The 27,591-nt window shown below is 43.6% G+C and overlaps 1 protein-coding gene across 1 annotated transcript; it reads left to right on the top strand.

Annotated features, from left to right (window-relative positions):
* CYBRD1 (cytochrome b reductase 1) lies at nt 1–27,244 on the top strand. Its single transcript, XM_073646962.1, has 4 exons — nt 1–263; nt 21,064–21,272; nt 24,840–24,994; nt 25,601–27,244. The coding sequence occupies exons 1-4, from the start codon at nt 77–79 to the stop codon at nt 25,881–25,883; spliced, it is 834 nt and encodes a 277-aa protein (XP_073503063.1). The 5' UTR covers nt 1–76; the 3' UTR covers nt 25,884–27,244.
* Nucleotides 27,245–27,591: the final 347 nt, after the last annotated feature.

The raw sequence follows: 27,591 nt of genomic DNA, 5'->3' as shown, positions 1-27,591 counted from the left end.
CGGGGTGGGCCCTTTCACTGGCTCATTCTAACCATTCCACAAAGTCAGTTCAGTAGCAGAGTATGAGCTGCTGAAGATGGAAGGTTACAAAAGTTTTCTGTTTTTCCTTGCGTCATCCCTTATTTTAGGATTCACGTTGGTCATTTTTGTTTTGATCTGGGTTTTACACTACAGTGACGGGCTGGCATGGGATGGAGGCAATGCAGAATTTAACTGGCATCCAGTATTAATCATCACAGGCTTCATCTTCATCGAAGGGATTGGTAAGTGTTTGGTAGCGGTTAATACTTATCTCCTATTACACTTTAATAAGACCTTCTATGAGTTTTGGTGCAGGTTGAGTTTGCCTCATCTAGACACTTTAGACTGCTACAATGCTCTGCGTCAAATTTAGTTTTACTCTTTCTACTTTAAAAGTTGTTTTTGTAGATTATCGCTCGATACAAATTGACAAAATAGGGTGGAACATGCAGTTCCCCAAAAAATTATAGCGGCATGTGATGCAGAATGCTAGAAAATGAAGAAGTCAGTAATTGTAAACAAATAACATTTTGTAACTACTCGCCACATGCAACATCTGGCAGGAAACCCGCACCCCGGGGAGGCCAGCAGGGTCAGGTATCCCTACATAAGTGTCTGATTAAATATTTGATTTTGGATATGTAGGAGTGCATGTGCCTATAAAACATATATACTAATAAGACATGGTGATGGTTAAACATTTTATATTTTCCATAATAATAAAATTCCATGCAAAAATTTGAAATTCCAAATTAAAGTTAGCCTTAACTAAATACTGTATAACTAATGTCTTTATCTCCCTTAAAGGGGTTGTTTGGTATAAATGAGTTACCACTTACGCTATTCGATCGCTGGAAACTCCAGCGATTGCCAGAGCGGAGCACTTTTATCCTTTTTAGAATGCAGCAGCAGTACACACGCTTGACCGCATTCTCTATTGCAGGGGTAGGCAATTTTCTCAAGGGGCGACATGAGACACCATGACTGTTATGGAGGGCTGAACTTAATTTTGCGCACTATTATTATTGTTTTATAATTTTTTATCACTTAATATTGAGCAGAATTAAGTCTGGTGACTAGTGATGTGCGCAAGTGCTCGTTACTCGAGTTTGCCGAGGGTGCTCGGGTATGCACCCAGTATCACGGGTGTTCGAGTCCTGCGGCTGCATGTTTCGCGGCTCCTAAACAAACACAAAACACGTGGGGGTTGCCCGTGTATGTTAGGCAATCCTCACATGTTTTGTGGCTGACATACAGCTGCAAAACATGCGACCGCTGGGACCTGAACATGTCACTCGCGCCCCCGCGATACTCTGTGCATACCCGAGCACCCTCAGCAAACTCTAGTAACGAGCATTTGCGCTCCTCACTACTGGTGACTTTCTACTGCTGCTAAGTGTTACGACAGGGCTTATTGTAACCTGTATTCTTATCTGTAGCAGCTAATCAAAACCATATCATTTACTTCTTTTAATAAAGTTTATAAAAAAAAAAAAAGTAAATCATACTGCTCCTGTTATACAGCCCTTGTACCTTCATCAACAGCTCCCAACACAATATTATGCCCATACAGTCCCTTCACGCTGCATAATGTCCCCACACTTTCCCACAAGTACTAACAATTTAAAAAAATAAATAAAACTACTCTCCTAACCCCACTGCTCCGGTCTGCGCTGTGTATTAAAGGTCTATACAGCAGTCGCGATGTAGTGACGTATTCGCTTCGGCTACGTGCTCAGATGCACAGGCTCAACGATGGAAGAGGGAGCCGACTGCTTCCTGTTTGTTACGGATCCGGGTGGTGGAACCTTTGTGCTGCGGTGCAAGGAGGGACCAGAGGGGCGTAACTAGGTATCAACTCGGACTGACCAAGGTCGCACGGCGGCTCAATCGAATCCATGAACCAGGGAAGGACCGAGCAGACAGACCAGGTGCTACTCTGGGCCTGTCCTTGTGTGACAGCAGGTGACTCCCACGGGTAACTGGCAGGAGCCTCTGGGTAGGCACGGCAGGTAACTGATAGGAGCCTCCAGGTAGGCTGACTGATAGGCACGGCTGGTAACTGGTAGGAGCCCCAGGTAGGCTGACAGATAGGCACGGCAGGTAACTGGTACGTTCTCCAGATAGGCAGGCAAGCCAGGCCCATAGACAGACTGGCGGGTTTGGATCGTAGGCAGACCGTCGGGCTGGAGAGTACAGTACACTTGGCAGGCAGACTGGACTGGTAGTCAGGCTGGCGGACTGAACCTGAGGGCTGAAGCAGCGTTTAGGACACAAAGCTACAACCTTGCATGGGCACCTCCATTTTGGAGGAGGTGCCTTTTATATGAAAGGTCCTCCGGCCATTGGCCGGGGACTCCATAGGACTGTGTGGCGCCCCTGAGGGTTCGACCGCTACAGGGATGCTGCACTTCTTTAATGGAGTGTAGTGTTCCTCCTCTGAGGTAAGAACAGTGTGATGGTCATGACTCCACCTCCACATCCAACACCACATTTCTCCACCAGAGGGGGCTAGAATGCACTAGGTGCTGCCCTCCTGGTTACAGGGAGACTGGGGAACCAAGAGTTAGGGGAACCATTTTAGTGGGCGAGGGTGGAGGACTCACATTTTAGTGACACTTTAAATTTCATATTTAATACACAGCCATCTTGGTTCTAGGTCCTTTTTCGTTGGTTCTTTTGACTGTCATTTATTGTGATCTCCCTCCCTGAGCGTGGATCCTGTGTGGACCTGCAGAGGATGGAGACACAGCCCTCGTACCTTGGCCTTGGGACGAGGGGCAGGCTGCAGATACTGTATGTCTCAGCCCGGTCAAGGACCATGACCAAGAAGGCCCAGAGCTTAAGAGTGTAGCTCCACCGCAAATGGATCCCAGGGAGGATGCAGACGGAGCGGTATACGCCACCTGTCCTCGCCAACCTGATCTGTTCAGAGGGATTCTGGCTGCAAGAGGGGTACCGGCCCCCGACACCCCACCTTGCTACTCTATGTCCTGGTCGGGGAAGCCCGGTAGGCCCTGAGGATCCCACCGGGTAACGGAAGGAGCGGCGCTGCCACCCGTACCCTTTTTCTGAGAGGAGTTCAGAGGGAGACCCGGCCTATTTACACACACAGACAGGAAAGCACTCGGTCTGTAGTTTAGGAACACTCTGGTGTGGGGTCCTGATCGAACACTGGACTTACTCGGAGGTTGTCGGACCCCCTTCGTCTCTGGTGACCGCAGAACTCCGCGAGGAGCAGGGAGCCGCCTTCCTTCTGCCATCTCTTATGTGAGTAAAGCCTTGGAAGTTCACCCCTATGGCCTCCGGACTGTTCATTCTGCACCATGCCATGCGACGCCCATACTCCCTGCACTACTACCCCCCTTCCATCCTGCCTGCCTGCCCCGAGGCCTTGCTCCGCCTGTGGGGAGCAGTGAGAACTTTTGCCGCCGTGACACCAGGCCTCGGCGGACTGCAGCGGCGCTGGTGACCCTTCACCAGGCACCACAGGTGGCGTAGTCATTAAATAAGCCGCTCAACCCGGACGAGCCCACAACATCTTCCTTTTCATGTGACTGCCCTGAGCACGGGTCGGGTCCGGGCCACGGCTGCACCCCATCTCTTCATCACAGGACCCGACGCCGAGTCCCCCCATCACCCAGGGTAAACTCAAAAGGGGCTCTTTCGAGAATGAGGCGTCACATTAGCGCTATAGACTCAGCTGGGGCAAGGGTGGAGAGGTCTGACCTGTGCAAGAGTGTATTCAGGTGATATTGTGAAGTAGGAAAGATCCTGGGTGGGGGGTTTGGAACAGTCTGTGTGGGAGAACTGAGATATGGCCTGGAAGTATAGTCTTGAAATTTTCTGGACTGTGCGAACTAGATAGTGGGAAGAGCATTTGACAGAGTTGGGGTCTAAGGCCACGACCCCACTATCAGTATTTGGTCAGTATTTTTTTTCTCAGGAGTGGGAGCCAAAACCAGGAGTGGGTGATAGAGGTAGAATTGGTGCACTTGTTTTTATCACCCACTCCTGGTTTTGGCTCCTACTCCTGAGAAAAAATACTGACCAAATACTGGTAGTGGGGCCGTGGCCTAAGTGGAAGTTTTCCTACCTAGCTTTCAGTGTGAGCATCTATGGAGAGGACCTAAATAGCGGTCTGAATGTTTTGAGGTCATGTTGTCAAAGACAATGTAAAGTAGCATTAAAAAAATGGCAGCCACAGAGGTGCGCAGTACCTGTGCAACAGGGGTAAGTAAAATAACAAAATGAGCCTTATTGAGCCCCTGAGGTCACATGATGTAGTTATGATGTCACTGCTACAGCCATCTCAGCAAACATTGGTAACAGCCACAGCGAGGCAGCGCCGGGGTGGCAGAGGATAAATAAGGTTAATTTTGTAATTTTTACATAAAGCAAAGTTCACCACCTGGGAAACCCTTTAAATTAATGCTTGAGAGATAATGCAATTCTGGAAATCCCTTTAAGGCTTTCCTGACATTTGCAGTACATGTACAGCACAACAATGGTCCCCATGTATAGTGTAGGCTCAGGAGCTGAGCCAGCACCATACTCAGCAACTGCTGGCTATGGTACACTGCCGTCAGTTGCCTATAACAGGAGTGATCAGAGCTCCTGTTAACCCCTAAAATGCGGATGTCAATCTCAGACAAAGCATTTATAGCATGTGGTCCATGGGGTGGAGCAGCACGCTAAGTGCCAGTTAGCAACTCCTGAAACGTGGTCATGAGATATCAATGGCTTGCCATGGCAGCCGGTAACCTGATTAAAACTCTCGTGCCTGCAGTGACTGTGCTCCTGTGAAGACCAGCCTGAGGCTAGGCTTCATGGGAGACCACCATTTTCTGTGTGCACTGGAATACAGTTGTATTGAAGTATACAGAACAAGCAATGCAAGTTCAAGTGTCCTAAGAGACAAAAAACAAGCCGTCATGTGCTATGTGGATGGAATAAAAAAGAAAAAAAAAAAAAAAAAGAAGTTATGGCTATTGGAAGAAGGATGGGGGACACCAAGATTAAAATTGGCAGTGGTGGTAAGGGGATAATACTCTGGCCTGTTTCACATGTAGGTTTCTACAACACAAATTTCAAATGTTGGAGATGCAATCTGTCGTACTCTAACATTCAGTAAAATAAATTGCAGGAATAGAATGGTAAATTTTGGTTAGAACTGCATACTGGATGCTAGGTGTGGCCCTACCCCAAGGAATATGTTTTTACTATACAATATCTGGTTTCTTCTTAAAGCCACAATCAAAACACATCTAAAACTCATTTATTGGTCACTAATGACATAACTGTTTAGGAACAGATCCACCAAATAACATCCCAAGTCACCGCATTGCATCACAATTACCAAGTAAGCAAAGGTACAAATCCAACCTGAAAACAAAATGTTGACATTCCTCTATCAGACTCCATATGTAAGGGAAGCAATCTGCTCTGGATGGCTTTATGGCAGTGCATGGAACTAAGGAGAAACACAAGTTTTGTATAGGTGATACCATACCATATGTATAAGCCCTTAGGATGGAGAAAGATAGGACATTTGCTGGTGAACAGCTGGACGATTCCCTGATATCTGCCCTGCATGGAGTATAACCGTGTGCATGGAGTAGATGACAGTCATCTTCGGTTCATGACTGGCTATGGACTAGCATACTTCCACCTTCCATCTATTTTCCTACATGACTATCACTTTCAGTACAGGTCAGGTTTCCGGTCTGTTTTGCTCTATATGGGTGTCATATGAAAATAGCTAGAACTAAAACATTTTTTTTACTTGTGTAGGAAGGTCAATAAAGGGGAGTTATGAAGTTTGGAAGTAATCCCTTAACTTTGGCTGGGGGTCCGACCACTGGGACCCTCATCGTTCCTGAGAACCCCATGTGAATGGAGAAGAGGGTTGGAGGGGGTCGATCATGCACAGCTTTGCTCCATTCATTCTTATACAGATACTAACCACCTGAGTGCTGCACTTGACTATCTCCGGCAGTCACATTAAGAATGAATGGCGCGGCAGTGCCCATGATCAACTACTGTTCCATTCACACTGAAGAGCCCTTGTTCTCAGGATTGGTGGAGGTTCCCAGCAATCGGGAATTATCCCCTGTCCCAGGGATCGTCGATAACTTGCAAACTTTAGAATACCCTTTTATGGCTGTGATCACATGTCCATTTGTTTAAAACAAACAGAACCAATAAATGGAATTGGGATCCTGTTCATTCCTGTTTCGAATGGAAGAAGATGTACCCTAATGATTTACATGGAGTCTGTCTGGTTTCCGTTTGATAGTTGTTTTTTTTGTTTTTTTAAGTGCAAGAAAAAAGTCCTGCATGCAAATGGAAACCAGACAGAGTTCATATTAATCAACAGCTCCCTACTGCTTCCATTAGAAATAGAAATGAACAGGATCCAAATTATGTTTGTTTATCTGTTCCATTTTGAGGGGGGCATCATACTGTGTGTGTGTGGAGGGGGGCTGTAAGATACAGGTGAATATAATGATTTAACAGTGTAGTATCGGCGTCTCTGCCCCCTGTCAGACAGAGACACACGCGCGCTCCCTCCCTCTTAAAGGGGCCCCGCACGCCGTTGTGACGCCTCTACTTGAAAGCCCCTTTTTACCCCGGGAGATGGGGGACTCGGAGCCGGGTCCTGTGTTGGAGAGATGGGGTGCAGCCGTGGCCCGGACCCGCTCCGTGCCCAGGGCCGTCACATTAAAAGAAGGATGGTATGGGCTTATCCGGGTTGAGTGGCTGATCTCGACTACACCACCTGTGGCACCTGGTGAAGGCCACCAGCGCTGCTGCAGTCCGCTGAGGCCTGGTGTTATGGCAGCCGAAGTTGTTACTACTCCCCACAGGCGGAGCAGGGCCTCAGGGCAGCGAGACAGGATGACGGGGGTAGTAGTCTAGAAAGTCTGCGTAGCGCAGAATAAAGAGTCCGGAGGCCATAGGGGTGAACTTCCAAGGCTTTACTCAGAGACGTCAGCGGGAAGGCGACTCCCTGCTCCCCGCGGAGTCCTGCAGCTACCAGGGATGGGGGTCCGACTACCTCCGAGGAAGTCCAGCATTCAGTCAGGACCCTACACCAGAGTGTTCCTGCACTACAGACCTCTCCCTTTCCCGTCTGTGCGTGTGCAGATAGGCCGGGTCTCCCTCTGAGCTCCTCTCAGGACTAGGGCACGGGTGGCAATTCCTCTCCATCCGATGCCCGGTGGGATCCTCTGGGCCTACCGGGCTTTCCCAACCAGGACTTGGAGTGACGAGGTTGGGTGTCGGGGGCCGGTACCCCTCTTGCAGCCGGAATCCCTCTGAATAGATCAGCTAGGCGAGAACAGGTGGCGTACTCCGCTCCGTCTGCATCCTCCCCGGGACCCATTTACTGTGGAGCCACACTCGAGCTCCCGGGCCTTCTTGCTCATTGTCCTCGACCGGGCTGAGATAGTCCTTATCTCCCGCCTGCCCATCATCCCAAGGCCTAGGGACTAGGGCCGTGTCTTCATCCCCTGCAGGCCCACACAGGATCCACTTTCAGGGTAGGAGATCACGTTCTGACACCAGTCAGGGTACAGCCATAGTACAGCCGAGTACTGTCAGACATCAGTCAGAGAACAAGAACCAAGATGGCCTTACATTTAAATATTAGATTTGAAGTGTAACTAACTTGTAAGTCCTCCACCCTCACCCACTAACTGGTTCCTACTACTTTGTGTTCCCCAGTCCCCCTGTAACCAGGGGAGCAGCACTTAGTGCATACTAGCTCCCTCTGGTGGAGAAATGTGGTGTTGGATTCAAAGGTTGGGTCACGACTATCACACTGTCCTTACCTCAGAGGAGGAACACTACACTCCATTAGAGAAGTGCAGCATCCCTGTGGCGGTCGAACCCTCAGGGGTGCCACACTAACGACTCTGGATGATAATACACCACAGACATTACCCTTTAAATATCAGCCCACAATGAACACTCACAGGCCCATCCCCCTACATGGCAAAACTATCAGCCCCAAACAACTGCGGGTCAATTACTTGTTCAATGTCCTCCTCCGCAGCTCTTTGTGGGCATCTCGTGACCACTGGTTTGCCACCTGCCCAAAAGAAGCTTGCAGTCTTCCTCTGCTTCATCACAGAGGGACCAGCTTGCTCTTCCAGGTGGCCATGGGTCCAGCCTATTGGTGCACGGACCAGATGGGCTCCATTTAAGGATCTCATGGAGCAAAGGGCACGATTGCTGAAAGGCAGCAAACCGCCTTCTTATATGGGCTTTTCTCGGCCAGTGGCCATCAGTAAATGCTGGGAATTGTAATGTCACAAAAGCTGAAGTTTGCAGATTTTTACATTAAATGACGTGTAAAAATCATGGATACATGGGCCATCTATAGTCTTTAACAAATGAGGGTTTAATTTTTCATCATTCTGTTTGGATTCCATAATTATTTACACCTGTCATTTGCTAAGCAGTTGCCTAAATACTGGATCTCATGTCCAAGCTGCAGTCGGCCCTTGACCTGATCTCCATGATCCCTGTTATGCTCAGCACTCCTCCACCAGCTCCTGATGTACGTCAGTTTGGTTGCTGATCCACAATGATAATGCAAAAATAACACTAACTTCAAAACTCAAGGACTGAAAGGGTTACTTTAATATAGTTGTGAAACACCAGAAATTATTTCCAGAGCCAAGATGCCACTGAGCTTGTCACGTGTGAGCTCATTCAACCAAAGAAAAGCCGTCTAATCCCATATGGGAGCAGTCCAGATTTGTGCTGCTGATGTATTTTCACAGAGGATTGCCTGGATTAGATATGTTGTAGTAGCTGTTAGAAATATTAGGGCTTCAAAGTATTAAAGGGAATGTCTTACCAAATTAAAACTAGTCATTTTTGTGTTTTCTGAATGCAAATTGATTAAACTTATCTTTTAGGCTTCGTTCACACTTCCGTCCAGTCATTCTATTATGACAAACAGACAAATGGAATAAATGACTAAAACTGATTTCATAAGTGATGGAAACTTTTTTTTATGGAGTATGTCTGGGTTTTGCTATGTGTCCATGTTTAGAACAGAAGAAAAAGCAGCAGAATGCAGATTTTTTTTTTTTTCCCCAGTTTAAAAATGGACACATAACAGAACCGAGACCGACCCCCATAATAATCAGTGGGGGCTCTCTGCTTCTGTTTCCATTAGTTATACGACGATGGATCCATTTTGGACATTCCATTTGTCTGTTAAAGCTGAACAAACAATCAGAACGCCTAAACAGAAGTGTGAACACGGCTATAAAGGGGTTTTCACACTTGAACCCCCTTCGCCCCCCAAGGCTATTTGCACCTTAATGTCCGGGCCAATTTTTTCAATTCTCACCACTGTCACTTTGAGGTAAGAACTCTGGAACGCTTCAACAGATCCCCCTGATTATGAGATTTTTTTTTTGTGACATATTATACTTCATGATAGTGGTAAAATTTATTCGATATGACTTGCATTTATTTGTGAAAAAGGAAATTTGGTTAAAATTTAGCAATTTTCAAACTTTGTATTTTTATGCCCTTAAATCAGAGAGAGATATGTCCATAGGCGGATTATAATGAGGGCAATCCGGGCTACCGTCCGGGGGCCCGGGGCTCCGGGGTGTCTATGGCTAGACTACCCTCATTATATGTGCTGCGCATACCGGCACACAGTGGAGGGGGGGGGCCCCCGTACCGCTCCCCCAGCAGCGGCGCACGCTGCTTCTTCTTCGGCCGGGCCAGCACTGCAGCAGTTAACTTCCCTGTGCTGGCCCGTCCGTGTCACTGCTAGGAGACACGGCCCTGTGCATGGCCGTGTCGGCTAGCTGTGACGTCACGCAGTGCGCACCCGGCCTGAAGTGCTACACCGGAAAAGAGCAGGAGGACTGGAGCCGAGCCGGGGGATGGTGAGAGTGTGTGTGTATGTATGTGTGTGTGTGAGCAGGCAGGTATCATTGTGTGATGTCTGTTTATATGTATTTTTGTGTTTCAAATGTGTTTATACGTGTATGTATATGTTTGTGTGTGTGTGTGTGTGTGTGCGTGGCGCCGTGCGGCCTCCCGCTGCGTATAGGTGGCGCCGTGCGGCCTCCCGCTGCGTATAGGTGGCGCCGTGCGGCCTCCCGCTGCGTATAGGTGGCGCCGTGCGGCCTCCCGCTGCGTATGGGTGGTGCCGTGCGGCCTCCCGCTGTGTATAGATGGCTACGTGTGCTCAATATTGAGTCATACAATTAATGTAAGGCTATGTGCCCACGATGCAGAAATGCTCGGGATTTTTTTTGAGCGTTTCTGCATCTCCCTGGCAGAAAAAACGCATGTGGATAGTACATGCGGATTGTAGATGCGTTTTTCCTGCCAGGAACTTGCGGATGTGAAGCGTTCTTCACATGCATTTCCGCATGCGGGTTGACAAGCGCTTTCCAAGCGATTTTAGCATCACTTGGAAAGTGCTTGACAACTTGGTCACACTATATAAATCCATGCAACCGGCATGTATTTATATAGTGTGACAGTAAAAGAATGGTAAAAAACAAATATATAATTACCTTCTGATGGCCTGCTGATGTCAGCAGTCGCGTGACCCGTCACATGACTAAATGACGTCACGGCAGGTCCTTTTCCGACCATCGCGAGCTGCCGGCAAGCCAGGACGCATCGGATAAAGACACCGGGGGGCCATCAGAAGGTAAGTATAATATTTATTTTTTATTTTATTCTTTTTTTACAGGTTCTATGGTACCGGGGTCCAGAGGAGAGTCTCCCCTTCTCCAAACCCGGGTACCATCCGCACATTGAAACGCATGATATCTTCATGTACAGATGCAGTGATGCGGATTCCATGTGTTCCAATGCAAGTCAATGGCGGCGAAAGTTCCGCGCTTCCGCAAAATAATTGGTAGTGCTGCGGATTTTTCCGCAATGATAATCCGCAGCACATGCGGATTATCATTGGGGAACATGGCAGGCCTTCTACCAAGCGTTTTTTTTTTAAGTGTTTCTGCAGCGGAATTGCCGCTGCGGAAACGCTTAAAAAACGCATAGTGGGCACACAGCCTAAAAAAACATATTATAATTAATATTGTGCCAAATTAATTTCATGTGAACTATCACATGATCTATCACAGGGGACCATGTGACATGTCACGTGATACATCAGGTGTGTGTGTGGGGGGGGGCGCGCCTTCTAAACTGCCCGGGGCCCTTGCTACTCTTAATCCACCCCTGGATATGTCATACAAAATAGTTAATGAATAACATTTCCCACGTGTCTACTTTACATCAGCACAATTTTTTTAAACCATTTATTTCTTTTTATTAGGAAGTTATAAGGGTTAAAAGTTGATCAGCCATTTCTCATTTTTCCAACAAAATTTACAAAACAATTTTTTTTAGGGACCACATCACATTTGAAGTGACTTTGAGGGGTCTATATGACAGAACATGCCCAAAAGTGACACCATTCTAAAAACTGCACCCATCAAGGTACTCAAAACCACATTCAAGAAGTTTATTAACCATTCACGTACTTCACAGGAATTTTTGGAATGTGGAAGAAAACAATGAACATTTAACTTTTTTCACAAAATGTTACTTTAGACCCAATTTTTTTTATTTTCACATGTGTAACCAGAGAAAATGGAACCCCAAATTTGTTGTGTAATTTCTCCTGAGTACACCGATACCCCATATGTAAGGGGGGAACTATTGTTTGGGCGCACGGCAGGGCTCGGAAGGGAAGGAGCGCCATTTGACTTCTTGAATGCAAAATTTGCTGGAATAATTAGCAGACACCATGTCACGTTTGGGGAGCCTCTGACGTGCCTAAACAGGGGAACCCCTAACAAGTGACACCATTTTGGAAATTAGACCCGTCAAGGAATTTACGTAGACATGTGATGAGCACCTTGAGCCCTCAGGTGCTTCACAGAAGTTTACCAGATTGAGACGTGAAAATAAAAAAAATGTAAAAAAAAAACATTTTTCCCACAACAATGCTTTTAGCCCCAAATTTTAAGTAACAGGAGAAAGTGCACCATACAATTTGTTGTGCAATTTCTCCTGAGTACTCCGATACCCAATATGTTGAGGAAAACTACTGTTTTGGCGCATGGCAGGGCTTGGAAGGGAAGGAGCACCATTTGACTCAAAATTTGCTGGAATCATTAGCGGATGATTGGAGAGCCCCTGATGTGCCTAAACAGTGGAAACCCACCACAAGTGACCTTATTTTGGAAACTAGACCCATCAAGGAATTTATGTAGACATGTGATGAACACCTTGAACCCCCAGGTGCTTCACAGAATTTTACAAGTTTGATCTGTGAAAATTAAAAAATATATCTTTTTTTTTTTTTCACACAAATTGTTTTAGCCCCAAATGTTTTCATTTTCACAAGGATAGCAGGAGAAAATTGACCCCAAAATTTGTTGCACAATTTATTTTGAGTACACCGATACCCCAGATGAGGTCGAAAACTACTTTTGAAGCACAGTGCAAAGCTCAGAAGGGAAGAAGCGCCATATTGGAGTTCAAATTTTGATGGAATGCTTTGAAGGGACCATGTCATATTGGCAGAGCCCCTGAGGTGCCAGAACAACAGAAACCCCATATGTGACCTCATTTAACAAACTACACTCCCCAATGAATTCATCTAGGGGTACAGTGATCATATTGACACCACATGTGCCTCATAGAATTTTATATCATTGGACAGTGAAGAAATAATTATTACATTTTTACTACCAAAATTTAGTTTTTTTCCCCAGATTTTAAATTGTTACAAGGGGAAGTGGGTAAAAATGGTACCAAAATTTGTCCCACAATTTCTGCTGAATGTACAGCATGTATGTGGCTGTACAGTACTGCTTAGCCACACAGCGACACTCGGGAGGGACAGAGCGCTATTTGCCTCCTGGAGCGCAGTTTTTCCTAGAATAGTTAGCGGACTCCATATACAGAGCACCTAAGTGCTAGAAGAGCAGAATCCCCCCTCAAATATCCCAATTTTGGAAATTATACCCCTTTGGGAATTTATCTACAGGTGTAGTGACAATCTTGACTCCATGGGTGTTTTCCAGAATCAAGCAGCAATGTATGTTGCTGAGTGAAAATTGCAAGCTGCCGTTGTAGTGACGAGTACGTTATACCCAGCTCATGCTTCTGGAGACATGCATTGCTACAGAAATGCAAAACATGTGGACGCTAAATGTGGTCTAGGAACACTGGAGCCCAGAAGGGAGGGGGTATTTGGAGCGCAGAATTCACTGGATTTCTTTTGGGGGGCAAGGAGCCATTTAGCTTTTCCAGAGCCTTTGTACTACCAGTAATGTGGAAGCCCCTATATTTCCATTGACAGATGACAGACCTGAGTGGGGATTTGTTTTTTTTGTGGATTGAGTTGAAACTTTTGTTTGGAACATTTTACATAACATTTGGGATCACATTTATCCTGTGCTCTACACTGAGCACTTATATCGTGGTTTCCATCTAAATCTCCTAGCGACGTGATTCAGATGAAATCCCAAGGGATCCATTCACTATAATGAGGCAGCAGAGTTACTCTGGACTCCATCTGGCCTCTGTTTAGCAGTGTTCTGAAAAAAAAAAAAAAAAAAAAAGTGCACAAAACGGTGGTCAACAATGCTTTTATGCACGCCTAATAAAAAGACTGACACCGCCGGATCACAAGCCAGACGGCATCCACAATGCCTCCATCTGCCTCATTATAGAGAATCTTCCACCAGCAGTTCCATCTGAATCACGTATTTCAGAGATTTACACGGAAATCTCGATGTAAGCGCTCAGCATAGAGGGCAGGATAAATGTGTGCCGAGCCTTACTGCGATTGGGAGGCAGAATGAACAAATCAGCAGCAGGTGAAGCATTGGTTTTATTTATTTTTTACGCTGTTCCTCATGCGGTATAAGTGATTAGGTGACTTAATTCTTCGTTTTGGTGCTATTACAGCGATACCAGATTTATATTGGGTTTTTATGTTTGGCAGCTGTCACACACTAAAAAGACGCTTTAATTAAAACAAGCTATAATTTTTCCATATTTTGGCTAACAGAGTCATGTGACAGCTTTTTTTTTGCGGGACAAGTTGACGTTTTTATTGGTACCATTTTTGGGCACATGACATTTTTTGATCGCTTCCTATTCCAATTTTTGGGAGACAGAGTGAACAAAACCCATCAATTCGGTAATAGTTTTATTTTTTTTATGCCCTTCTGCGTATGGTAAAAATGATAAGGCAGCTTTCTTCTTCGGGTCAGTACGATTACAGCGATACTATGTTTATATCACTTTTTTTATGTTTTGGCGCTTTTACACAAAAACTATTTTATAGAGAAAACAATTATTTTTGCATTGCTTTATTCTGAGAGCTATAACTTTTTTTTTTTATTTTTTGCCTGATGGAGCTGTATGGCGGCTTGTTTTTTTGCAGGACAAGATGACTTTTGCAGCAGTGCATTTTTATTTACTTTCTTCTTTTTGATCGCTTTTTATACCACTTCTTGTTAGGTGTATGATGATGAAGCATCGTTTTTTGCTCCCTTTTTTTTTTTTAAAGGTGTTCACTGAAGGGGTTAACTAGTGTGACAGTCTTATGGGGAAAGATCGTTCCGGACGTGGCGATACCAAATAGATGTACTTTTTTTTAGTTGTTTTACATAAAATTACAAATTTATCAGTACAATATATATATTTTTAATTATTTTCAGATTTATTTTTTTTTTTTTTACTTAGTCCAATTATGGGACTTACACTTTCTGCAGTCTGTTCGCAGTTATAAAGTATAGCCAATCACTGCTATACTTTATAACTGTCAGTTCTGAACTGACACAAGTTAGTTAGATCATGCACTGCACATGTTCTAACTAACTTAGTAGTGACTGGAGACCCGGGTGTCATCATTGCAATGGTGACCCGATGTCGTCATGATCGGGAATCCGCTATGATGTTAGGGGGTCTCCGATCCAAAAGCACAGGGGCTTTTGTCCCTCTGCATGCTAGGAAAACGCTGCAATCGCAGAGATCGCAGCATTTAGCGGGTTAGGGCTGCAGTCATCATATGGATACTGCAGCCAATTGGTGGCCTTAGCATTCACATACCTTACTACTGGCATCAATTCTCCTGTCTCCAGGCAAGGATGTCAATAGTAGCTGGTATACTAAGACCTGAAGGTCAGTTGGAGCGTTTTCTCTGCATTGCTAGGTGAAAGGAGATGAGAGTAGTAATTATTTTGTCTTTGTTTTTAAAAACACATTTGAAGTGAAAAAAATAAAATAAAATAAATTGGATGGCTTCTTTTAATTATGATAGCTTCCCCACATTACCAATCTGTTCGCCCTTGATGTTAATGATGGGTGCAGGCTGTCTAACTCAGCTAATTAGCCAAGCCAGCCCCCTTCCCTGTCTCTCTACCAATTGTGAGAGCGTTTTTACTACAGCTTTTTCGACAGAAAACTGGAAAAGTTTTGTAAAGTCGCAATTTTTTTTGCGTCAATTTTAGCATTTTTTTTTCCACTAGTTTGACTTAACTCTGCTTAAATGGACGGAGCCGGGGAGGTATGGTGGCGTGTTTATGCCTGCCCTTCAGATTTATAAAAAAAGGCCTGCGATTTGTACTCCAGAAATGCCACTCAAAGTACATTAATATGTTAAATTAATGTACATTTTAAATACCTTGATACAACCTTTTTATGACAGAAAGCAGAGATCTGCCTAAACTGGATGCACTGTATTAAATTCTCAGCTGTGAAAGTAAGTGGTCGCTCGGTATAAGAAGAATGTTCCCCACGACAGCAAACAAATCCTAAAAATGGTGGAAAATTTAATAAGTACTGTTAATTTAGACCTCGTTCGTGAAAAAATGGTACCGGTATCATCAGTGTCTGGTCTGTGTAACCGTTTTTACGTTTGGATAAATAAATTACAAAATTTCTCCTAAATTTTGCAATGTTAATCATGGACAGCATGCTGATGCCATCTGTGTGTTGTATGTGACTTTCACGGGCCCATAGATTTGTACGTGTCATCCGTGATGCTGCCTGTAATACAGTCATATGAAAAAGTTTGGGCACCCCTATTAATCTTAAGCTTAATGTTTTATAAAAATTGGTGTTTTTGCAACAGCTATTTCAGTTTGATTTATGTAATAACTGTTGGACACAGCAATGTTTCTGCCTTGAAATGAGGTTTATTGTACTAACAGAAAATGTGCAATCTGCATTCAAACAAAATTTGACCGGTGCATAAGTATGGGCACCCTTATCATTTTCTTGTTTTAAATACTCCTGCCTACTTTTTGCTGACTTACTAAAGCACTTTTTTTGGTTTTGTAACCTCATTGAGCTTTGAACTTTATAGCCAGGTGTATGCAATCATGAGAAAAGCTACTTAAAGTGGCCACTTGCAAGTTGTTCTCCTGTTTGAATCTCCTCTGAAGAGTGGCATCATGGGCTCCTCAAAACAACTGTCAAATGATCTGAAAACAAAGATTATTCAACATAGTTGTTCAGGGGAAGGATACAAAAAGCTGTCTCAGAGATTTAACCTGTCAGTTTCCACTGTGAGGAACATAGTAAGGAAATGGAAGAACATAGGGACAGTTCTTGTTAAGGCCAGAAGTGTCAGGACAAGAAAAACATCAGAAAGGCAGAGAAGAAGAATGGTGAGATCAGTCAAGGACAATCCTCAGACCACCTCCAGAGAGCTGCAGCATCAACTTGCTGCAGATGGTGTCACTGTGCATCGGTCAACTATACAACGCACTTTGCACAAGGAGAAGCTGTATGGGAGAGTGATGCGAAAGAAGCCGTTTCTGCAAGTACGCACAAACAGAGTCGGCTGAGGTATGCAAAAGCACATTTGAAGAAGCCAATTTCTTTTTGGAAGAAGGTCCTGTGGACTGATGAAACCAAGATTGAGTTGTTTGGTCATACAAAAAGGCGTTATGCATGGTGGCAAAAAAACACAGCATTCCAAGAAAAACACTTGCTACCCACAGTAAAATTTGGTGGAGGTTCCATCATGCTTTGGGGCTGTGTGGTCAATGCCGGCACTGGGAATCTTGTTAAAGTTGAGGGACGCATGGATTCCACTCAGTATCAGCAGATTCTTGGCAATAGTGTTCAAGAATCAGTGATAAAGTTGAAGTTACGCAGTGGATGGATCTTTCAGCAAGACAATGATCCAAAACACCGCTCCAAATCTACTCAGGCATTCATGCAGAGGAACAATTACAATGTTCTGGAATGGCCATCCCAGTCCCCAGACCTGAATATCATTGAACATCTGTGGGATCATTTGAAGAGGGCTGTCCATGCTCGGCGACCATCAAACTTAACTGAACTGGAAATGTTTTATAAAGAGGAATGGTCAAAAATACCTTCATCCAGGATCCAGGAACTCATTAAAAGCTACAGGAAGCGACTAGAGGCTGTTATTTTTGCAAAAGGAGGATCTACTAAATATTAATGTCACTTTTCTGGTGAGGTGCCCATACTTATGCACCTGTCAAATTTTGTTTGAATGCAGATTGCACATTTTCTGTTAGTACAATAAACCTCATTTCAAGGCAGAAACATTACTGTATCCAACAGTTATTACATATATCAAACTGAAATAGCTGTTGCAAAAACACCAATTTTTATAAAACATTAAGCTTAAGATTAATAGGGGTGCCCAAACTTTTTCATATGACTGTAAATGGATGTCTCTGTGATTTTTGGAGGGACACATGGTCTGCAAAAAAACAAGGACATGTGAACAGCCCCTTAGATTATAAGTACGTATTATATTCTGATAGAAAATGTATGTGCAATACGGACATCACCGAATGAGGTCATAGCCAAAGATAAAGGGGTTGTCCACAATCAATTCGCAATCTGTATGTTTTTTGGCTTACAAATACTGACCAAATCCTGAAAGTGTGAACATCGCCTTGTACTCTCCTCCTATTCTAGCGCTGTCTCTCCCGCAGCTCGCTTCACACTGCCGCGTCATACAATCCCTGTGACCAATTAGTGTGTACTTCACTCTCCTCTTGTCACGGGTGTGTCAGGTGAGACAGTCGCTCTGGAGCCGGCTGCAGAAGGTCACTGTGCTTGGCATTGCAGATGCCTTCTTGATCCTCTCATCTCTTCAGTATTGTTATATCCTTCTTCCTTTAGGTCCCAGCAGCTACCTCCATCTTCTGCTGCTGATTGACACACTTGTGCTTGGTAGTTAAATACTCTGTTTCTCCAGAGAGGCACCCGTGATAGTTCTATGTACCTCTGTGTTGGCTTGGAGCACTAGCAGTTGGCTAGTTTCTTCTCTGGTGCCCTTGGAGGACAGTTGGCATTCTCTCTTTGGTGTCTGCTCAAGCTAAGTGTTTGTGTACCTTGTTGTCTTTAGTTTGTAGTGGGGCTTGACCATTAGCAGACACAGTCAGGAAAGGGCCCCTGTTCAAGAACAATTTATGGGCCCTTTGTAGTTCAATAGCTCATCAAAAGGCACAATTCCACCTGGTTTGAAGATGAAAATGGGCCCCCTCACCTCTTGGGCCCCTGTGCCCATGCCGCACATGCTGCACCAACGATATGTCCGACCCTGGGCTTAATTAGTGCTCACCCTGTCCCCTTCCTATCTAGGGCCAAGCTCTAGGATCATCCAGGGTTTAGGTTCCTGCTCGGCGATAGGTGTGGAACCTATGTAGGGACGATAGGGTAGGCAGGGTGATATTAGATCTGCCTAGGGTTCTCCACTCCCTCTTTCCCTAGTGTTTTGGATTCCTTCCCCTCTTTGGTTCATGTTGCACTTAGTCTTTCCCTCACCTTGCGTGGCACCTCTCCTTTGGACAAATCACATAGATCCAGAGGAAGTCAGAGGGCAGCAGCTGTTCTCATTTCCTCCGGATGTATGTGATTTGTCCGAAGGTGGGAAGAGTGAAGCCGCCACTGATTGGCTGCAGAGATCATGTGACATAACAATGATCCCTGGGAGAAACGGTGCTGACACTGATGGAAAGGCGCCAGGACCAGAGGTGAGTATAGATGTTATTATTTTACTGGGGACAAACATATGGAGTGAGAAGGGTTTGTCCGAGTAGTGGACAACCCCTTTAAATCTCTGTATTTGCCTTGTTTTATAAATCTGTCACACCATACATCACTGGCTAAAATTCCTGCATTTTTCCGATTCAACAGACCGTGTGAAGCAGAACAGAGACTTTTTTTTTTTTCTATTTGTAACATTTTGCAACTTTTTAATCGAATTTAAAAAATGTGTCATAATTATGGCCAAACATTAAGACACTGACACTAATTTAATTTCTTTGGCTGTTTTGGTGAAAAAAAGTGATTATCTTATTGTTCCATGTTTGGAGCACAGGATATGGAAAAACATGTGCAATAGCAAAATCTGGGACGGCATGTACGAATGTTTCATCAAGAAACTCCAAGTGAGCCTCTCTAGTAGAAGTACAGTGAGTACAGGCTCTTAGAATCTCCTGTTCTGTATTATTTATGGGTGGAAGACTTCTAGGGCGTCGGATACAGATAAGGAACATACAAATGTTAACATTACACAGATTCTTCACATTTATCAGTTTGTTGTTTAGGCTGTGTGCCCATGATGAGTTTTTGAGGCGGCATAAAAAATGCATGGTCTTTACCGCTCCAGCAAAGTGGATGGGATTTATAGAAATCTCATGTCCTCTGTTCTTTCTTTTACGCACTACAAACTGATCTGTGGTGCATGTTTCAAATCCGCAGCATGTCAATTCCTCTTGCGGGTACGCTGACGCGTTTTTTGAAATCTGCAGTCTTTAAGCGTTTTTGCAGCATATTTTCACCCATAGAAAGCAATGGAAAAGTGAAAAAAACACTAAACGTTTTTGTAGTGTTTTTCACTGATTTTGGTGAACAAAACTAACTTTATTAAACGTTTACTGTAAACAAAGCACACCTGTCATCTGCACAAAAAAATGCCGCAAAAATGGCATATTGAAAGCAGCTTTTTTTACTGCCGCATGGAAACATAGACTTGGTCACCTTCGGGTGGAGCTCACTGAATATTATTTTATTATTGAGCTCATCTTTCAAACAGTATGCAGTAAGCTCCCCCTGCTGGTGACTGGATTTTATCATTTAACTTTACGCAGTGGATTCTGAGTTGTGTTTTAAGGAACACAAAAGTTACTACAAAGATTTATATATTTATAAAGGGGTTTTCTCTTTAGAATGTTTTTATAGACTATTGTCTTAAAAATCAGAGCTTTACTTACCGATCCCTTCTCCGGCGCTGGCTCTTTGTTGCTACTCCTGATGATTGTTTAAAGGTTGCAGTACTAATGGGACAACTACAGCGCACCTGGCACCTGACCACTGCAGCTAATTACTAGGCTCATTGGCTTTACTGATGTATACGAGAAGGAGATGCAGATCAGCTTCTATTAAAATTAACAGGAGTAGACCTGCAGTACCTGGGGGGCAGCCACAAAAGTGTGATGGAGGTGCATACTGTTTACACCCAGCTGCTGCCGGAGCAGATAATGGCTAGGTGCCAGGTTTAGGACCTTTTACCTCCTGAGAATAGGACCTCGGGCAGTACGGTGGCTCAGTGGTTAGCACTGTACATGGTGGCTCAGTGGTTAGCACTGTTGCTTTGCAGCGCTGGGGTCCTGGGTTCAAATCCCACCAAGGACAACATCGGCAAGGAGTTTGTATGTTTTCCCCGTGTTTGCGCAGGTTTCCTCCAGTTTCCTCCCACACTCCAAAGACATAGTGATAGGGAATGTAGATTGTGAGCCGTAATGGGGACCGTGATCATATTATCTGTAAAGCGCTGTGGAATTAATTTCGCTATATAAGTGAATGAGTAAAATAAAAATATAATAGCAGTAAAAAATCCCTTAAAGAAATGTGAAGGTGTCTCGAGTACCTTTTTTTTATACTATTATTTTTTTTTTTTTTTTTTTTTTTTTTTAAGCTTCTTAAATTTCACACTCCTGAACTTTGTTTTTTTTCTTTTTCCAGCAATTATAGTTTACCGATTACCATGGACCTGGAAATGTAGCAAGCTGCTCATGAAGTGCATACATGCCGGCCTGCACCTTACAGCAACCGTTCTCGTGGTGGTGGCTTTGGTAGCCGTATTTGATTTCCACAACGCCAAAAACATTCCCAACATGTACAGTCTGCACAGCTGGGTTGGGCTGACTGTGGTCATACTTTTTGTTTTGCAGGTAAGACTTCGTAATGTTAGCAATATAGAGTATGTAAATAGTCTAAATGTTTAGGGGAAAAAAAGAGGAGAAAATCCAGCACTCTTGAGAGAGGTTTTTTTTTTACCCAACACCTTTTATTAGAGTAGAGAAAATCCATTTAAAAAATCAGCACATGGGAAAGAGAACAAAACTGGCGCGTTTCAGGCACAAAAAGTGTTCTTAGTCATAGCTGATATAATGTGTCCCAACCTTTTCATCACCATTTTGAATAGATGAAGAACTCTCCATATGCCCTATGCCTTGTCTAGCTGGATGCAAAATACAGAAACTGAATGGAGTGCATATTTTTCTCCATGGAGAAGTTATATTACAAAATAAATTAATTTTTCTTTAGATGATCCGGTGCCAACACTCTGGCCGGCACATGTTTTCTGCAACCAATTAGTGGCCTCAGTGGGCATGTGCTGTAGTGTACATATCATGGTCCCTATTGCCAGGCGGTGATACCAAAAGCACAGCATGTCGCCGCTACGGCCAATGATTGGCTGCAGCAGTCACATGCCGACCATTTGTAAATAAAGACTGAGAGTACCGCCAGGGCTTCAGAGTTGGATAAGTAGTGTTTCTTTTGTTACATTAGCTGCAGATTTTAATTTCTTTTTATGTCTTTATAGGAATTAGAACAAAGTTCTCTAAATACAAAGCTCCAAATTCCCTACAAAGTTACAGGTGATGACATCCTGTACAGTAATCTATAACACTACAATGCAAAAAGTATTGTGAACTAAACCATTGAAAAAGCGCCTCCAGAATGATGATATTCGTAAGGGTATGTGCACACGTTAAGTATTTGCAACAGAAATTTCTGCAAAACAGGCGTTTTTTAGATGTCTTTTTGTTGCAGACTTTTCCCCATTCATTAGTACTGTTGAAATCTACTGCAAAACACAAAGTATTTACACGCTGCAAATCAAAAATAAGCGACGTGTGCATGAAACTAAAGGGATCTCATTCACTTTGCTGGTAGTAGGAAATCCTTCAGGTTTTGCGACAAAACTACGTGTGCACGAACCCTAACCTAGACAAGTAAAATTGCAGACTCACCTGGCTTAAAGAGGATGTTCCAGGTCACTTGACATTGACCATTACACCAAGCGGCCATATTAGGTTGTGTCCAATTGTTTTAACGCTATCTCTGTTTTAGAAACATCCAGACAGGAGATTGCAGGTGTCAATGCAATTCCAAAAAGGTGCTTTTTAGGGGTGAATAGCAACATAAAGATGTGAAGGGGGAAAACAAAAGGAAAAAGGTCTCATTGTTTGAGCATTTAATCAATTTACAAAGTTGGTGGTCTTGTAAATCAACAACTAGCTGGTTTAGTACAATATGCAATTAGCATCGTAACAAACATTATTCACAGACCAATAGCAGTCAACATTCAGGGTTAGACCACGGCCCCACTATCAGTATTTGGTCAATATTTTTTCTCAGGAGTGGGTGTCAAAACCAGGAGTGGGTGATAAATGCAGAATTGGTGCACTTGTTTCTATTGTATATTTTCTGTGATTGTTTCTCACCTGGTTTTGGCTCCCACTCCTGAGAAAAAATACTGACCAAATACTGATAGTGGGGCCGTGGCCTTAGACAAATACTGGTCTGTCCTTCTTGACCCACCAAAGAAACACACACAAGTTCTAATGTCAACACAAACACAATAGTGTATTTCTCTTGTCTTAACAAATCTAGACGTCTGGCTAATTAAGATTAGAAACTGTGTTGTTACATTTGGAATCTAAAAACCATGCAATTAACGATTGATTTGGTTGAAATCGTTCTTTTGGTACAAATGAGGTCTAAAGTGTATGGCCAGCTTAAGACCACTGTAGGGGTTTGTAGAGACACCTTGATTTATCCTCTTCCTGGATTGTTTATCGCACTCGGGGTCAAATAGTCTCATTAATACTTATTTGACACGCTGTAGAACATGTCACCAGGTTTTTAAGTAAATCTCTATTTCTAAAGGTGCTCTTGACATGAAATTCACAACAGATGTTGGTAACAGCCCATCTAATCCACACAGGCAAAGAAATCAAATCAGAGATGTCCATAAATTTAAGTTATGTAATAATGAGAAATGACACAGGGAAAAAGTATTGAACACTTACTTCGTACAAAAAGCCTTTGTTGGTGATCACCTCTTCAAGACGCCTCCTGCATGGAGAAACTAGTTGCAGGCATTTCGCAGGTGTGATTTTGGCCTATTCTTCCATACAAACACTCCTCCTGGAGGTTCAGTGGGCTCCTTCTATGACCTCTGAGCTTTATTTCCTTCCATACATTTTCTATTGGATCCAGGTCCAGTGATCGGCTCGGCCATTCTAGAAGCTTTATGTTCTCTGAAACCAATTGAGAGTTTCCTTGGCTGTGTTTGGATCATTGTCTTGCTGAAATATCCACCCTCATTTCATCTTCATCATCCTAGTAGATGGCAGCAGATTTTTATCAAGAATGTCTTGGTATATTTCATCCTTCCTTCAATTATATGAAGTTTGTCAGGGCCATATGATGAAAAAACAGCCCCACACCATGATGTTCCCACCTCCACTGAGACTATTTTACACTGAGTGTGACAAACAATCCAGGAAGAGGATAAGTCAATGTGTCTCTTCTACCCCTTACAGTGGAATAAGTCACCCTTGAATAATTTACCTATATTCTATGGCGCCATAGTTTATTCTGCCTTTGAACACTGGATTATTTATTTTTCTTATTTAACATTCTGTATGCAAATTTCTATTCGAAAGGGAATATGCCAGCAGGATTTCACATCCCAAACTATATGTACATGTAGCTCTTTCAAAGACAAGTCCAGCAATACCTTTACATGGCCTGTTCGTTCCTCCATTACTGAGAAATTAGCATTTGAATTGATATGCAGATGAGGCTGAAGAACTATTTGTAGATCTGAAGCCTCTGTCACTCCAGCTCTATTCCCCACCCAGTGCCGCCTCCTCCTGCTTGACTGATGGCTCCTTTGCCACATCATAGAGGCTATCAATCAAGTAGGAGGCGGCGGTGCTGGGCGGGGAATAGAGCTGGAATGACAAAGTCTTCACATCTTCAAATAGTTCTTTAGCCTCATTTGCATATATGCTGATTTCTAGGTAATGGAGGAACGGACTGGCAATGTAATGATATTGCTGGACTTGACTTTGAAAGAGCTACATGTGCACATGTGAAAGCCAGCTGACAGATCGGCATCTATATCAGGTCTACTACTTCCAAAACTTGATGGTCATAGCACACCTCTTGTCCCTCCCTGCACTATGACCTCTGCACTGATCAATGAGCATGCCTAGAACACTGTCCCATAGAAGTCAATGAACATCTCCAGGCTATTGTGTTCTATGATCCATTTGGTTGCTGTAGCTAAGGAAAGATGGATGAAAAAAAATCTATAAATCAGAAAAAAAAAAGTCAGTAAGTGGTTTTAATTAATAAAAAAAAAAATATATAGTTAGTTATTTATCGATGTTAAACAACCTCCCAAAATCCTCAATGCATTCCTAATTTTGTCTTTTCAGCTCGTTGTCAGTATTTTTGTCTACCTTCTTCCGTTCACCCCTGTTTCCATACGAGCTGCTCTTATGCCGATCCACGTCTACTCTGGTCTTCTTCTGTTTGGTGGTATTATTGCGACGGCACTTATGGGAATCACGGAGAAACTCATATTTTCATTGTAAGTGTCATCCCAGCAAAATATATTGACTTTACTAATTATAATAAGTTTTTGTATCTATATTAAATAGAGATGAGCAAAAGATTTGGACAACCCTGGCTCAACATCCACTTTTGGACCTCCTCACCGTGGAAGCCGGATTGGGTAAACTTCCTCTCTCAGCAAATGTTGGCATCCTGGGTTCCTCTTATGATTGCTAGGTCCCCGCAACGTCGTATGAGTCGCTAGTCCTCAAGCGGCATTATGATGTGAGTCCCGCCATGATGTCGCGGGGTGGTTTAGTAATCAGAGCAGTCGCCCAGTATGCCAACAATCAAGTGCTAACCAAGGAAGTTTACCGTGCCATGATCCAGCTGCCATGGAGTACCAAAGTGGATGCCGAGCCAGGGTTGCGCAGAACTTTTTGCTCATCTCTGATATTAACCCACCTCAGAGGTGAATGAAGATAGTAAAATGTGGCATACAATTGGCTGGTTGAGATTCCCGAGATCAGAACCAGATCGATCTACCGGTTATTGCCAATATAGACGATAAGTAAAAATTGGTGCCAGTTCTTACCATCAGAATACTCCCGTAATAATCAAATCCATTATTCTCTATTTAAAGGAAAAATCCACCCTACAGTAATTTGCCACCACATGGAGTCTTCGTGAACACTTTGGGGCTCATGATTGCTGTTTTTGGTGGATTAATTATATGGATAACTACACGACCAGGCTGGAAGAGGCCACCTGAGCACGTCCTGAAAGATCAACATCCATTTGGAAGTACTGCTGATGACGCCAGCACCGCTGACTACGGCAAAGAAAAGTCTGATGTGGATTTAAACAGTGAAGCCAGAAAAAGGAACCTGAAATTAGATGAGGCTGGGCAAAGATCAACCATGTGACGACAGTCAAAGGAAATATGTAATTGCTGGAGGAGTTTCAACTGGATCCTATCAAATTTTAGTGAGAGCCATCCACCATATCGCTCCATTGTAAAAGAATATACCGCACTGTATATGCTTTCTTTAGAAACTTTGGTCTGCACAAAGGGTTTGCAGGCACTTACTGGCGAGATGGAGGCCAAAATGAAACGAGGTTTGGCCTCAATCAGGAAAATAGAGGACCTATGAAAACACAAATGTGTACTCCAGGAGCTTGTTCCCTGTGTACACGTTGAAGATAGTGCATATAACCTGGAAATCCACCAACGACAGGCTAAAATTCAGTCCCTTGTGTTCTTTTGGTAGTACTAAACTCATGGACTACATTGATGGAATCTGCTGACACATATCGAGATGTGTAAAGTTTGGATGGATTTCTCCATTAAGTGTATTTTGTTAATAAAATGTATACCTGATGGCTTTATGGTGAGATGTATACTTTTTTTCTTGATGTATACCAGGGGTCTCAAACACGCGGCCCAAGGGCCGCATGCGGCCCCTGAGGCTGCTTAATGCGGCCTGCAGGCACTGGAGCCCCCTTAATGATTGCGGCCTGGTCCTGAGGGCCACCAAAGTCAGTGATTATTTTCAGTTGAATGTTCTACAAGTTAGGAACCAGCATGGGCCATTACTACAAGATGGGGACCAGGATGGGCACATTACTACAAGATGGGGATCTGGATGTGCACATTACTACAAGATGGGGGCCAGGATGGGCACATTACTACAAGATGGGGGCTAGGATGGGCACATTACCACAAGATGGGGGCCAGGATGGGGGACATTACCGCAAGATGGGGGCCAGGATGGGGGACATTACCACGAGATGGGGGCATTACGATAAGAAGTTGGTTAGAATTACTTTATGGTGCAAGTTGTAAGAAAAAAAATCACCGTATGTGGCCAATTAGGGGACACAAAAAGCAAATAAAAATTGTAAAAACTGTAAAACTGTAAACTTGTAAAAAGTATAAAACTGTACTATAGCCCATAAAATGAATTCCATGAAAAATAATTAAATAAAGCCAAAAATGATCCAAAAGGAGTATAGAAAAAACAATAATGGTATCGTTAAAATTTTCATGTCATCCTGCAAAGAATGTGGCCCTTCAAATTCACATTTTTTCTATGTGCGGCCCATATACTTAGCCGAGTTTGAGACCCCTGATGTATACAATAGAGATTCATCCACTTAATGTTCAAAAATTGATTTGCAATCCAATTACCATTAGGATACATGGGGCAAATTGATTTGCAGAATTTTTCACATCACAAATCTGAAAAACAATTTGCAAATTTGTATTAAAAGTGTGATAAAAGAAGAGTCTCGAGAAACCTCTTTTTTTTTTTTTTCTTTCCCCTCTAAGAAATGGCTTCATTCTTGTCTAAAAGCTATATCTAGAATTAGTCAGCTCCATCAAAGTAAACGTGCTTAAAGGGATTCGGTCACCTTGGAAAAACACTATTTACCTGCAGATATAGGGTTAATAGCATTAAGGTGGCTGAGAAGAATTGTACTTAAAACGCGGCTACTGGGAGAAAATGAAGTTATTTCCACCCAGGAGCTGCCGGCTTTTAGTCATGGCGTGTGCACAGAGCTGCTACAGTCATCATTCACTATACTGTGAGCGGCAGCTGTAAGCACACCCCGGCACTATGATTGACAGCT

This window comes from Phyllobates terribilis, unplaced genomic scaffold, assembly GCF_046119375.1.
Source record: "Phyllobates terribilis strain yellow unplaced genomic scaffold, ASM4611937v1 Scaffold_9__5_contigs__length_417890890, whole genome shotgun sequence".
Lineage (NCBI taxonomy): Eukaryota > Metazoa > Chordata > Amphibia > Anura > Dendrobatidae > Phyllobates > Phyllobates terribilis.
The sequence above is the reverse complement of the archived record's forward strand: the minus strand, read 5'-3'. Positions and strand labels throughout refer to the sequence as shown.